The following is a 12,589-nucleotide window of genomic DNA, read 5'->3' on the forward strand; positions in this document are numbered from 1 at the left end:
TGAAGAGGAGCTCATCATGGCCACATTGTGACTGAATGATGAAGAGGAGCTCATCATGGCCACATTGTGACTGAATGATGAAGAGGAGCTCATCATGGCCACTTCGTTACTGAATGATGAAGAGGAGTTCATCATGGCCACATTGTGACTGGATGATGAAGAGCAGCTCATCATGTGGGGGACCTGAACGGGACCAGCAGCAGGTGCAGAGCCCAAGGGCCGATGTCGATGCAGCAGGACTCTCACAAGTGGTCCTCTAGTGGCAGCGAAGGTCCTCCGTGAAGGTCCTCTGAAGGTCCTCTGAAGGTCCTCCGTGAAGGTCTCCTGAAGGTCCTCTGAAGGTCCTCTGAAGGTCCTCCGTGGGGGGCATTGGCCGGTCCGGCAGTCAGCTGGGGGCGGGGCCTGAGGACCACAGGCCACCTGCTGGTGTTGCCTTCTGCTGGTTGGGAGCCGGCCGTAGTGGTCTCTGGGTCCTCAGTGGGTCCCCGTTGGGGGGGGTCTGTAGTGGATCCAGATGGGGCGCTCCGCGAGGTGAAGGGTGCAGCTGCCTCCACTCAGGGCCACATGCTCCAAACAACTCTGATTACACAGCCGGCGTTTACACGGCAACGGGAGCATGTGGCCCCGGCACGCCGCCGCCGCACGCGTTAGCGCTCTGGCATTTCCTTTGAAGAATCTCTCTTGTTGAGCTACAAGTTGTTTGTTAGACTTTTCACACACGTCTTCATCACACACGTCTTCATCACACACGTCTTCATCAGAGGCTCCTGTCAGGAGCGTGAAGCGTGACCGCTGTGGGCCGCCCTCGTCTTCCTCTCCCTCTCCTAACAGCGGCTCTGTGCACCAATTAGTGTTTTATTTAGTTTTCAGCCGTCTGCTCAGCGTCACGTCAAACTCGGTTTGTTTAGCGGAGGAATAACTTCTAAAAGATGAAAGACTTCGTCTGGATGTTGGATCTTCTCGTGCGTCGGGATCGCTTCATGGAAACTCCTCCTGTGTCTATTCTGAACTTCTATTGTGGATCCCGTAATGTTCTAGTGTGTTCCTCCTCCAGGAGTGTCTGTCAGCGTCTCCTTGTGTTCCTCCTGCTGGACTCATGAGTTAACATGGAGCAGAGAGGAGGAGCAGAGAGGAGGAGCAGAGAGGAGAAATAGAGAGGAGGAATAGAGAGCCGGAGCAGAGAGGAGGAGGAGAGAGGAGGAATAGAGAGGAGGAGCAGAGAGGAGGAATAGAGAGGAGGAGCAGAGAGGCGGAGCAGAGAGGCGGAGCAGAGAGGAGGAATAGAGAGGAGGAGCAGAGAGGAGGAATAGAGAGGAGGAGCAGAGAGGAGGCGCAGAGAGGAGGAATAGAGAGGCGGAGCAGAGAGGAGGAATAGAGAGGCGGAGCAGAGAGGAGGAATAGAGAGGAGGAGCAGAGAGGAGGAGCAGAGAGGAGGAGCAGAGGTCAGAGATGACCCTTCTCACTCTCCAAACCCAGCTTGTAGCTCCTGCTGAGCCAGTCTGGCGCTCAGCAGTCCCGGTCTGCCCTTGAGCAAGGCAGTGCAGCCCATCTGTCCTGCAGAGCGGCGGAGGTCCCAGGTGTGAAGCGGGGCGTTCCCGCATGAGAGCAAGTGTTGCTCGCCCCTCGCTCACCTGACCCGAGTGGCACGTCGTAAAGGCCGGGGTATTTAATGGCGTTGGCTCTGATAGCGTTTTATTCTTCAGACTAACATTTTTCTTATAACCATTATATGAAATAATGTTCTCCTCTGATGTTTGCCTTCAAAGTCCCTCGGAGAACAGATGCTGAAACATCTGGAGTCTACTTAGCGGCTATTAAAAAAAGTCAGTTTGATGGGACACGAGGTCCTCGGCTCCGGGGGCCCGGGTGGGCCGGCCCACTTCTCCTGTAACGGTGACCGGAGGAGGTCTGAGGCCGGAGGAGGTCAGAGCCGCCCTGAGGTCAGAGCGGCCCTGAGGTCAGAGCGGCCCTGAGGTCAGAGCCGCCCTGAGGTCAGAGCCGCCCTGAGGTCAGAGCGGTCTGAGGTCAGAGCCGCCCTGAGGTCAGAGCCGCCCTGAGGTCAGAGCGGCCCTGAGGTCAGAGCGGTCTGAGGTCAGAGCGGCCCTGAGGTCAGAGCGGTCTGAGGTCAGAGCGGTCTGAGGTCAGAGCGGTCTGAGGTCAGAGCCGCCCTGAGGTCAGAGCGGTCTGAGGTCAGAGCGGTCTGAGGTCAGAGCCGCCCTGAGGTCAGAGCCGCCCTGAGGTCAGAGCGGCCCTGAGGTCAGAGCGGCCCTGAGGTCAGAGCGGTCTGAGGTCAGAGCGGCCCTGAGGCCAGAGCGGCCCTGAGGTCAGAGCGGTCTGAGGTCCCGGAGCTTCATCCTGGGGGCTGCAGTGAGTCACATCCTCGCGCAGCAGCGGGGGTCCAAGTGCAGCCGCACTCCCACGCTTTGAAGCTCTGAGGCCTCATTAAAGCCTTTCCCCTGAGCACCAGAGGAGGCGTGACTCAACAGTTGGCACTCGGCAGACATACCAACACGTTGTCCTCCTGATTTACTGTAAGCCGCGTTGCTTTGAAGGCCACGAGGCTGTGAATGTTGTCATGAAGTGAAATGAAGCAAACAAACCATCATCACTTCCTCTTCTGAGAGTCACGCTGTGGAGCGTAACTCATGTTTGTCTGAACAGAGGAACGTAGAACATGCACCCACAATCCTTAGAGGGAGAAGCCCCGATACGCCATGTGGAGACACCTGTTCACCAAAGGAGCCGCCAGCACCCCCAACGCCAGCTCCAACGCTTAGCCCCAACGCCGCCCAACGCCTAGCCCCAACGCCTAGCCCCAACGCCTAGCCCCAACGCCTAGCCCCAACGCCTAGCCCCCAACGCCTAGCCCCAACGCCTAGCCCCCAACGCCTAGCCCCAACGCCTAGCCCCAACGCCTAGCCCCCAACGCCTAGCCCCAACGCCTAGCCCCAACGCGCCTCAGCCTGGCCTCAACGCCTAGCCCCAACGCCTAGCCCCAACGCCTAGCCCCAACGCCTAGCCCCAACGCCTAGCCCCCCACGCCAGCCCCAACGCTTGGCCCCAACGCTTGGCCCCAACGCCTGGCCCCCAACGCCTGGCCCCAACGCTTAGCCCCAACGCTAGCCCCAACGCCAGCCCCAACGCCTGGCCCCAACGCCAGCCCCAACGGCCCCAACGCCTAGCCCCAACGCCTAGCCCCAACGCCAGCCCCCAACGCCTGGCCCCAACGCCTGCCCCAGCCCCCAACGCCAGCCCCAACGCCTGGCCCCAACGCCTGCCCCAACGCAGCCACGCCTGGCCCCAACGCCTAGCCCCAACGCCTAGCCTCAACGCCTAGCCCCAACGCCTAGCCCCCAACGCCTAGCCCCCAACGCCTAGCCCCAACGCCCAGCCTCCAACGCCTAGCCTGCCGCGCTCAGAGCTGGTCAGAGTGTTGGACATGATAGCGCTCCTCCCTGACCATGGGGGGGTCCCACATCTGAGACGAGGTCTAGCAGAAGAAACTGGAAACACAACCCTTCCTGTCTTCTCCTGGTGTTCCCGTGGCTCTGCCTGGAAACCACACGAGGCACCGGGAGTTCACGGCTCTCTGCCGGAGATTTCTCGCCGCCGGGTTTGAAGTGAACATAACCACGATGTTTATTTGAGCCTCACGGCTTGTGCCCAACTGGGATGAGCCCCATGAAGGAGGGAGGTCAGAGTGTCTGTCAGGGAGATCGTCTGACTCGGGCCCAACGGAGACATGAGCCAACGTTATTTATTATCTTTTGATCCTGCAGTTCTCCAACCGAACTCCAAGCAGTCCGGCACAATTCCCCGTGTCTGGTCGTCTGTCGGCGGCTGTCGGCGCCCGCGGCCTCACACTCGCACCATTATTCATGCTGACACTCCAAAGTGTGACCGAAGGCTCGGGGTGGTTTCTGTTGTGTTTCCAACGTGGACTTTTCTTTGTCTGTCGGGTTCTGGGTCTCCTCCAAGGATGTGCTGACAAACGGCTGCTCTCACCGATCTGCTGGTCCCGCTGGTCTCCGGCGGGCCGCGGCGGGGTCAGCGCCGGGTCAGCGCGCCCCACAGAGTTCATGTGAATGTAGGCCGGCCACAACACAGGCGTGCGGTGAGCCCCCCCATGGGAACACCCCGCCGCTAGCAGAGCCGTTCCTGTTTTAGGGATGAGCTCAGATCCTTTTCTTTTTTTGACTTATTCATCTCCCGCTGAATAGGCTGAGACCAGGTGCCCCATGAATGGGTCCTGCTCTCAGATTAACGTGATTCACGTCCTCCTTTTGTACAAAAGGTGACTTTTAGAGCCTCTTGTCGAGGTCTCAACCGGCAGGAAGCAGACAAAGGTGACTTGGGTTACAGGATGTGTTGCAGCCCCGACGGCAGACAATGGCTCGGCTCTCCTCTTTTCAACTGACCCAAGTTGTCTCTGTGCAAACATTATCACCCCACAACAGAAACGGCCACTTGTAACTTGGGTTTCGCCGGTGAATGCGTGTCTCACTCCTTCCTTTTGTCTGACCCACAGAATCAATACGCGGTGTCCGTGTTGGGAGGAGAGGCTCGCTGTGTGCAGCAAGTGGCCCTCCTTGAGTTCCCATGCTCACCTTGTTCCTTTGTCTCCAGGAGAGGCTCCACCGACACGCCGAGGACCACCGAGGGGGCGCCACGCAGCGGGCCAAGAGGAGTCCGGGGAGGCCGCCAGAAACGGGTTCGTTGGGATTCCTCATAAGTCAGTACTACGTCAGGTCCTTCACCTGAACCAGGACGGGGTCTGGTTCAGGTCTTCCTTAGACCTCGGTACAGGACGGGGTCTGGTTCAGGTCTTCCTTAGACCTTGATACCGTGGTGGTTTATTGTCTCTCCTCGGTCCCCGAATGACTTGTCTTTGTTTTCTGGTGCACCTGCACCGTCTGGTCCGGGTCTGGTCCGGGTCTGGTCCGGGTCTGGTGGGCTGTACTTGTGAGTCTCTTGGTCGGTGTGAAAAGCCTTCGGGGTCTTCAGGTTTTTAGGTTTTGAAAAGCGTTTTCTGGTTTGACTCTTTTAAAGCTTTGTGCTTAACAAAGCGGCTCCACCGCATAATGTTACAGAGTTTATAGAGCAAAGGATTAAATGGCCTGGCAGTGATTATTACTTGGACAGCAAACGAGCACAATATGGAGCTCGGGAGGGTTTCACCAATTTGAACCAGACATCGAAGCCCGTGTTGATTTCACCGTCTCGGAATAATATCAGGCCCCCGAAATATCTCTACTGTCCATCAAATATGCAGAAGGAGAAGTTCAGGCCGGCTGGAGAACAACCCAGACCTCTTCATGGCCCTGCAGTGGTCTCTAGGAAGGCCTGAGAGAGGCCATCATCTGAGACGTGGTGGCTTTCAAGTGTTCCAAGTGTTTTCATCATCATCAATGAGAGAACACATGGCCATAGGAGCAGCGCCAGGCAGTTTGTGTTTAGAATGTGAGCGATGCAAATAAAACGAGGCTTTGAAGTTTGATGTCTGAGTGGAACAAGTGCAGCATGATCACAAGGCATTCCAACGTCTGTGGCATGACACTGAATACTGGGGGGGGGGGGGGTGATTGTGTTTAAATTAGAAGAAAAAACTCACCTTGAGACTTTCTACATAAATCAGTCCCTCACTAATCATTCCCAGCTCTCTGCTCAGCGCAGACAAAAGCTTTTGTAATCTCAGCCTTAGATGTGTGTGTGTGTGTTGTGTTTGCACGTGTGTATGTGTGTGTGTACACATTCACACATACACACACATACACATATATACACATACATACATATATACATATACACACACATGGTTGTCAAGGGGAGACGCACACACACACTTTCATCTGCATTCTCCATCTGGGCTTCATTGAGAGGCTGTTGGCAGCTGCAGTGTCTCTAATGATGGTCTCCAGGTCCACGGCCGTGGAGGCTTCAGGCACTTGTTGATCCAGAGGAGGTGCAACCACACAGCCCTCAGAGGAGGAGGTGCACTAGAGGAGACCAGCTTCATCCCACTGCTTTGTTCCTACAGAATCCACTGGGAGGGAAAGGAGGAGAGAGAAGAAGAAAGGTGAGCCTGCTTCCTCCTTCCTGTAGCGTCCTGTAGCGCCCTGTAGCATCCTCTAGCGTCCTGTAGCATCTTCTAGCATCATGTAGCATCCTGTAGCATCCTGTAGCGCCCTGTAGCATCCTCTAGCGTCCTGTAGCATCTTCTAGCGTCCTGTAGCGTCCTGTAGCGCCCTGTAGCATCCTCTAGCGTCCTGTAGCATCATGTAGCGTCATGTAGCATCCTGTAGCGCCCTGTAGCATCCTCTAGCGTCCTGTAGCATCTTCTAGCATCCTGTAGCATCCTGTAGCGTCCTGTAGCATCCTGTAGCGTCCTGTAGCGCCCTGTAGCATCCTGTAGCATCTTGTAGCGTCCTGTAGCATCCTCTAGCGTCCTGTAGCATCATGTAGCGTCCTGTAGCGCCCTGTAGCATCTTCTAGCATCCTGTAGCATCCTGTAGCGTCCTCTAGCGTCCTGTAGCATCTTCTAGCATCCTGTAGCGTCCTGTAGCAACCTGTAGCATCCTCTAGCGTCCTGTAGCATCATGTACGGCCCTGTAGCGTCCTGTAGCGTCCTGTAGCGTCCTCTAACGTCCTGTAGCGCCCTGTAGCGTCCTGTAGCGTCCTCTAGCGCCCTGTAGCGCCCTGTAGCGTCCTCTAGCGCCCTGTAGCGTCCTGTAGCGTCCTCTAGCGTCCTGTAGCGTCCTGTAGCGCCCTGTAGCGCCCTGTAGCGTCCTCTAACGTCCTGTAGCGTCCTCTAGCACCCTGTAGCGTCCTGTAGCGTCCTCTAACGTCCTGTAGCATCCTGTAGCGCCCTGTAGCATCCTGTAGCGTCCTCTAGCGCCCTCTAGCACCCTGTAGCGTCCTGTAGCATCTTGTACTCTCCTGTAGCGTCCTGTAGCATCTTGTACTCTCCTGTAGCGTCCTGTAGCATCTTGTACTCTCCTGTAGCGTCCTGTAGCATCTTGTACTCTCCTGTAGCGTCCTGTAGCATCTTGTACTCTCCTGTAGCGTCCTGTAGCATCATGTAGCGCCCTGTAGCGTCCTGTAGCATCTTGTACTCTCCTGTAGCGTCCTGTAGCATCCTGTAGCGCCCTGTAGCGTCCTGTAGCATCCTCTAGCGCCCTGTAGCGTCCTGTAGCGTCCTGTAGCATCATGTTACAGGATGCTTCCTGTGCTCCTCTAGGTCTCGGCCCTGAGCAGCTGCTCTGCACATGTGCAGCTCTATGATCCGACTCACCTGCTCAGTGCTCTGTGTTTACCATTGAGCTCTCTTCACAGGGAGGAAGCGGTCTGTGCCGGGGCCCCCTGGTCCCCCTGGTCCCCCTGGCCCACAGGGGCCACCGGGCATCCCTGGAATCCCCGGTATTCCAGGAAGCAACGCTGTGGGGCCTGCAGGACCCCCTGGGCCACAGGGGCCTCCGGGCACTCCAGGTCCAGCAGGTATTACAACTTAAAATATAAATAACGCGATAAGAGCCAGGCCTGGGGGCCAGAGGCCTGGAACCAGAGGCCTGGAACCAGAGGCCTGGGGACAAGAGGCCTGGAACCAGAGGCCTGGGGGCCAGAGGCCTGGAATCAAAGGCCTGGAATCAAAGGCCTGTAACCAGAGGCCTGGGGGCCAGAGGCCTGGAACCAGAGGCCTGGAATCAAAGGCCTGTAACCAGAGGCCTGGAACCAGAGGCCTGGGGGCCAGAGGCCTGGGGGCCAGAGGCCTGGGGCCTCATGTCTTGTGTCCTCATGTCTCGTGTCCTCATGTCTCATATCCTCATGTTTCGTGTCCTTTTGCCCTCATGACTCGTGTCCTCATGCCCTCATGTCATATGCCTCGTGTCCTCATGCCCTCATGTCATATGCCTCGTGTCCTTTTGCCCTCATGTCATATGCCTCGTGTCCTTTTGCCCTCATGCCTTATGTCTCATGTCCTCATGTCTTGTGTCCTCATGTCTCGTGTCCTCATGTCTCATCCCTCATGTATTATGTCCTCATGCCTCGTATCCTCATGTCTCGTGTCCTCATGTCTTATGTCCTCATGTCTCATGTCTCGTATCCTCATGTCTTATGTCCTCATGTCTCATCCCTCATGTCTCGTGTCCTCATGTCTTATGTCCTCATGTCTCATCCCTCATGTCTCATGTCCTCATGTCCTCATGTCTCATCCCTCATGTCCTCATGTCTTATGTCCTCATGTCTCATCCCTCATGTCTCATCCCTCATGTCTCGTATCCTCATGTCTTATGTCCTCATGTCTTATGTCCTCATGTCTAATCCCTCCTGTCCTCATGTCTCGTATCCTCATGTCTCGTGTCCTCATGTCTCATCCCTCATGTCCTCATGTCTCATCCCTCATGTCTTATGTCCTCATGTCTCGTATCCTCATGTCCTCATGCCTCATCCCTCATGTCCTCATGTCTCGTATCCTCATGTCCTCATGTCTCATGTCCTCATGTCTCGTATCCTCATGTCTTATGTCCTCATGTCTCATCCCTCATGTCTTATGTCCTCATGTCTTATGTCCTCATGTCTCGTGTCCTCATGTCTCTTGACTCTCTCCCTTATCGTTCCAGGTGTTCCCGATAAGACCAAAACCAAAGAATTCCAGGTAGAGCTTGTGATTGAAGACGGATGACCAGCGGTGTCTTGTTGACTGACTCACTCATGTTGTTGTTGTTGTTGTTCCTCAGCCGGCAGTGGTCCATCTCCAAGGCCAGGAGACCACCATCCAAGTGAGAGAAGGTGGGACGGACCCCAATGAGCTGATGTTATGTGACCTCCGTCAACAACAGCTGTTGTTTACCGTGTACCTGTGTCTATGAGTTTGTTTGCTGTTGTTTGTTGACTGTTGTTTGTGGCTCAGATCTGTCTGAAGGCATCCTGAGGAACTGGAAGATGGTGTCCATCCACCACCGCGTGTTTAAGATGCACTCGCGCTCCGGGGAGCTGGAGGTGCTGCTGGACGGGGTCTACTTCATCTATAGCCAGGTAGAAGTGAGTACGCCGCTCGGTCCTCTGCTGGGTCGGTGGGGAGACGCCCTCTCAGACCCTGTGGTGTGTCCCCAGGTGTACTACCTCAACTTCACCGACATCGCCAGCTACGAGGTGATGGTGGACTCCACCCCCTTCCTGCGCTGCACCTGCAGCATCGAGGCCGGCCAGCGCAAGTTCAACACGTGCTACACGGCCGGGGTCAGCCTGCTGCGCGCCGGCCAGAGGATCTCCATCCGCATCGTGTACGAGGACACGCTCATCAGCATGACCAACCACACCACCTTCCTGGGCAGCGTCCGGCTGGGAGAGGCGCCCTCTGCTGGACAGAACTGATCACTGCAGCGCCTGCCATCAAATGCCCCGTGTTGCCCATGTTCCTCATGTTTCCCCCCTCCCCCGTGTTGCCCATGTTCCTCATGTTTCCCCCCCTCCCCCGTGTTGCCCATGTTCCTCATGTTCCCCCCCTCCGCCGTGTTGCCCATGTTCCTCCCCCATGTTGCCCATGTTCCTCCCCATGTTGCCCATGTTCCTCATGTTCCCCCACTCCCCCATGTTGCCCATGTTCCTCATGTTCCCCCCCTCCCCCATGTTGCCCATGTTCCTCATGTTTCCCCCCTCCGTGTTGCCCATGTTCCTCATGTTCCCCCCCTCCCCCATGTTGCCCATGTTCCTCATGTTCCCCCATGTTGCCCATGTTCCTCATGTTTCCCTCCCCATGTTGCCCATGTTCCTCATGTTCCCCCCCCATGTTGCCCATGTGCCCATGTTCCTCATGTTCCCCTCCCCATGTTGCCCATGTTCCCATGTTCCCCATGTTGCCCATGTTCCCCCCCTCCCCCATGTTGCCCATGTTCCTCATGTTCCCCCATGTTGCCCATGTTCCTCATGTTTCCCATGTTCCCCCATGTTGCCCATGTTCCTCATGTTTCCCCCCTCCCCCATGTTGCCCATGTTCCTCATGTTTCCCCCCTCCCCCATATTGCCCATGTTCCTCATGTTTCCCCCCTCCCCCATGTTGCCCATGTTCCTCATGTTTCCCCTCCCATGTTCCTCATGTTCCCCTCCCCATGTTGCCCATGTTCCTCATGTTCCCCCCCTCCCCCCTGTTGCCCATGTTCCTCATGTTTCCCCCTCCCGTGTTGCCCATGTTCCCCCTCCCCGTGTTGCCCATGTTCCTCATGTTTCCCCTCCCGTGTTGCCCATGTTCCTCATGTTTCCCCCCGTGTTGCCCATGTTCCTCATGTTTCCCCCCCTCCCCCGTGTTGCCCATGTTCCTCATGTTTCCCCCCCTCCCCCGTGTTGCCCATGTTCCTCATGTTTCCCCCCCTCCCCCGTGTTGCCCATGTTCCTCATGTTTCCCTTGTGCCCCCATGTTGCCCATGTTCCTCATGTTTCCCCCCCTCGTGTTGCCCATGTTCCTCATGTTTCCCCCCTCCCCATGTTGCCCATGTTTCCCCCCCCCATGTTCCTCATGTTCCCCTCCCCATGTTGCCCATGTTCCTCATGTTCCCCCATGTTGCCCATGTTCCTCATGTTTCCCCCTCCCCATGTTGCCCATGTTCCTCATGTTGCCCCCTCCCCATGTTGCCCATGTTCCTCATGTTTCCCCCTCCCCATGTTGCCCATGTTCCTCATGTTCCCCTCCCCATGTTCCTCATGTTCCCCCTCCCCATGTTCCCATGTTTCCCCTCCCCATGTTGCCCATGTTCCTCATGTTTCCCTCCCCATGTTGCCCATGTTCCTCATGTTTCCCCTCCCGTGTTGCCCATGTTCCTCATGTTCCCCTCCCCGTGTTGCCCATGTTCCTCACGTTTCCCCCCTCCCCCCTGTTGCCCATGTTCCTCATGTTCCTCCCCCTCCCGTGTTGCCCATGTTCCTCATGTTTCCTCCCCCGTGTTGCCCATGTTCCTCATGTTTCCCCCCCTCCCCCGTGTTGCCCATGTTCCTCATGTTCCCCCCCTCCCCCGTGTTGCCCATGTTCCTCATGTTCCCCTCCCCCGTGTTGCCCATGTTCCTCATGTTCCCCCCCCTCCCCCGTGTTGCCCATGTTCCTCATGTGTTGCCCATGTTCCTCATGTTCCTCCCCGTGTTGCCCATGTTCATGTTCCTCATGTTTCCCCCTCCCGTGTTGCCCATGTTCCTCATGTTTCCCCTCCCGTGTTGCCCATGTTCCTCATGTTTCCCCCCTTCCCCATGTTCCTCATGTTTCCCCTCCCGTGTTGCCCATGTTCCTCATGTTTCCCCCGCCCGTGTTGCCCATGTTCCTCATGTCCCCCCCCCTCCCCCGTGTTGCCCATGTTCCTCATGTTCCCCCCGTGTTGCCCATGTTCTCCATGTTCCCATGTTTCCCCTCCCGTGTTGCCCATGTTCCTCATGTTCCCCTCCCGTGTTGCCCATGTTCCTCATGTTTCCCCTCCCATGTTGCCCATGTTCCTCATGTTTCCCCCCCTCCTGTTGCCCATGTTCCTCATGTTTCCCCCCTCCCCCGTGTTGCCCATGTTCCTCATGTTTCCCCTCCCCCGTGTTGCCCATGTTCCTCATGTTCCCCCTCCCGTGTTGCCCATGTTCCTCATGTTTCCCCCTCCCGTGTTGCCCATGTTCCTCATGTTTCCCCCCCTCCCCCGTGTTGCTCATGTTCCTCATGTTTCCCCCCCTCCCCCGTGTTGCCCATGTTCCTCATGTTTCCCCTCCCGTGTTGCCCATGTTCCTCATGTTCCCCCTCCCGTGTTGCCCATGTTCCTCATGTTTCCTCCCGTGTTGCCCATGTTCCTCACGCCCGTGTTGCCCATGTTCCTCATGTTCCCCCTCCCCGTGTTGCCCATGTTCCTCATGTTCCCCCTCCCCCGTGTTGCCCATGTTCCTCATGTTTCCCCTCCGTGTTGCCCATGTTCCCATGTTCCCCCTCCCCGTGTTGCCCATGTTCCTCATGTTTCCTCCCGTGTCCATGTTCCCATGTTTCCTCCCGATGTGTTCCTCATGTTTCCCCTCCCGTGTTGCCCATGTTCCTCATGTTTCCCTCCCGTGTTGCCCATGTTCCTCATGTTCCTCCCCGTGTTGCCCATGTTCCTCATGTTTCCTCCCGTGTTGCCCATGTTCCTCATGTTTCCCCCCTCCCCCGTGTTGCCCATGTTCCTCATGTTTCCCCCCCTCCCCCGTGTTGCCCTGGGTGGCTCCTCCCCCTCCCAGTGGCGTGGTGTCTCCAGGATACTTCATATCCAGATGAGGAGGATCTGGTTGCTGCAGCCAGATGCTCAACATGTTCTTCCACTTTGTGTTCCGTCCCTTTTGATTATTTAATGATGTAAACATTTTGAGCCTGTTTAACGAGCGCCTGAAGCCCCGTTGGCCCCGTTGGCCACGTTGGCCCCGTTACCCCCGTTGGCCCCACGTTGGCCCCGTTGGCCCTGTTACCCACGTTGGCCACGTTGTCCCTGTTACCCCCATTGGCCCCGTTGGCCACGTTACCCCCGTTGGCCCCGTTACCCATGTTGGCCCTGTTACCCCCATTGGCCCCACGTTGGCCCCGTTACCCACGTTGGCCCTGTTGGCC

General features: G+C 56.8%; 1 protein-coding gene across 2 annotated transcripts in view; it reads left to right on the forward strand.

Annotated features, from left to right (window-relative positions):
* The window catches only part of LOC130209266 (ectodysplasin-A-like), a 10,105-nt gene extending 614 nt beyond the window's left edge, over positions 1–9,491 (forward strand). Inside the window, exons 2-8 of one of the 2 annotated variants that reach the window (XM_056438822.1) lie at positions 4,627–4,732; positions 6,038–6,076; positions 7,333–7,494; positions 8,619–8,653; positions 8,736–8,787; positions 8,909–9,039; positions 9,112–9,491. In XM_056438822.1, the coding sequence (XP_056294797.1) occupies positions 4,627–4,732; positions 6,038–6,076; positions 7,333–7,494; positions 8,619–8,653; positions 8,736–8,787; positions 8,909–9,039; positions 9,112–9,372 (786 nt within the window). In that variant the 3' untranslated portion in view covers positions 9,373–9,491. The remainder of the gene's footprint in view (positions 1–4,626; positions 4,733–6,037; positions 6,077–7,332; positions 7,495–8,618; positions 8,654–8,735; positions 8,788–8,908; positions 9,040–9,111) is intronic. The other variant, XM_056438823.1, reaches the window with a different exon arrangement.
* Positions 9,492–12,589: the final 3,098 nt, after the last annotated feature.

Source organism: Pseudoliparis swirei, chromosome 19 (assembly GCF_029220125.1).
Source record: "Pseudoliparis swirei isolate HS2019 ecotype Mariana Trench chromosome 19, NWPU_hadal_v1, whole genome shotgun sequence".
NCBI classification, from domain to species: Eukaryota; Metazoa; Chordata; class Actinopteri; order Perciformes; family Liparidae; genus Pseudoliparis; species Pseudoliparis swirei.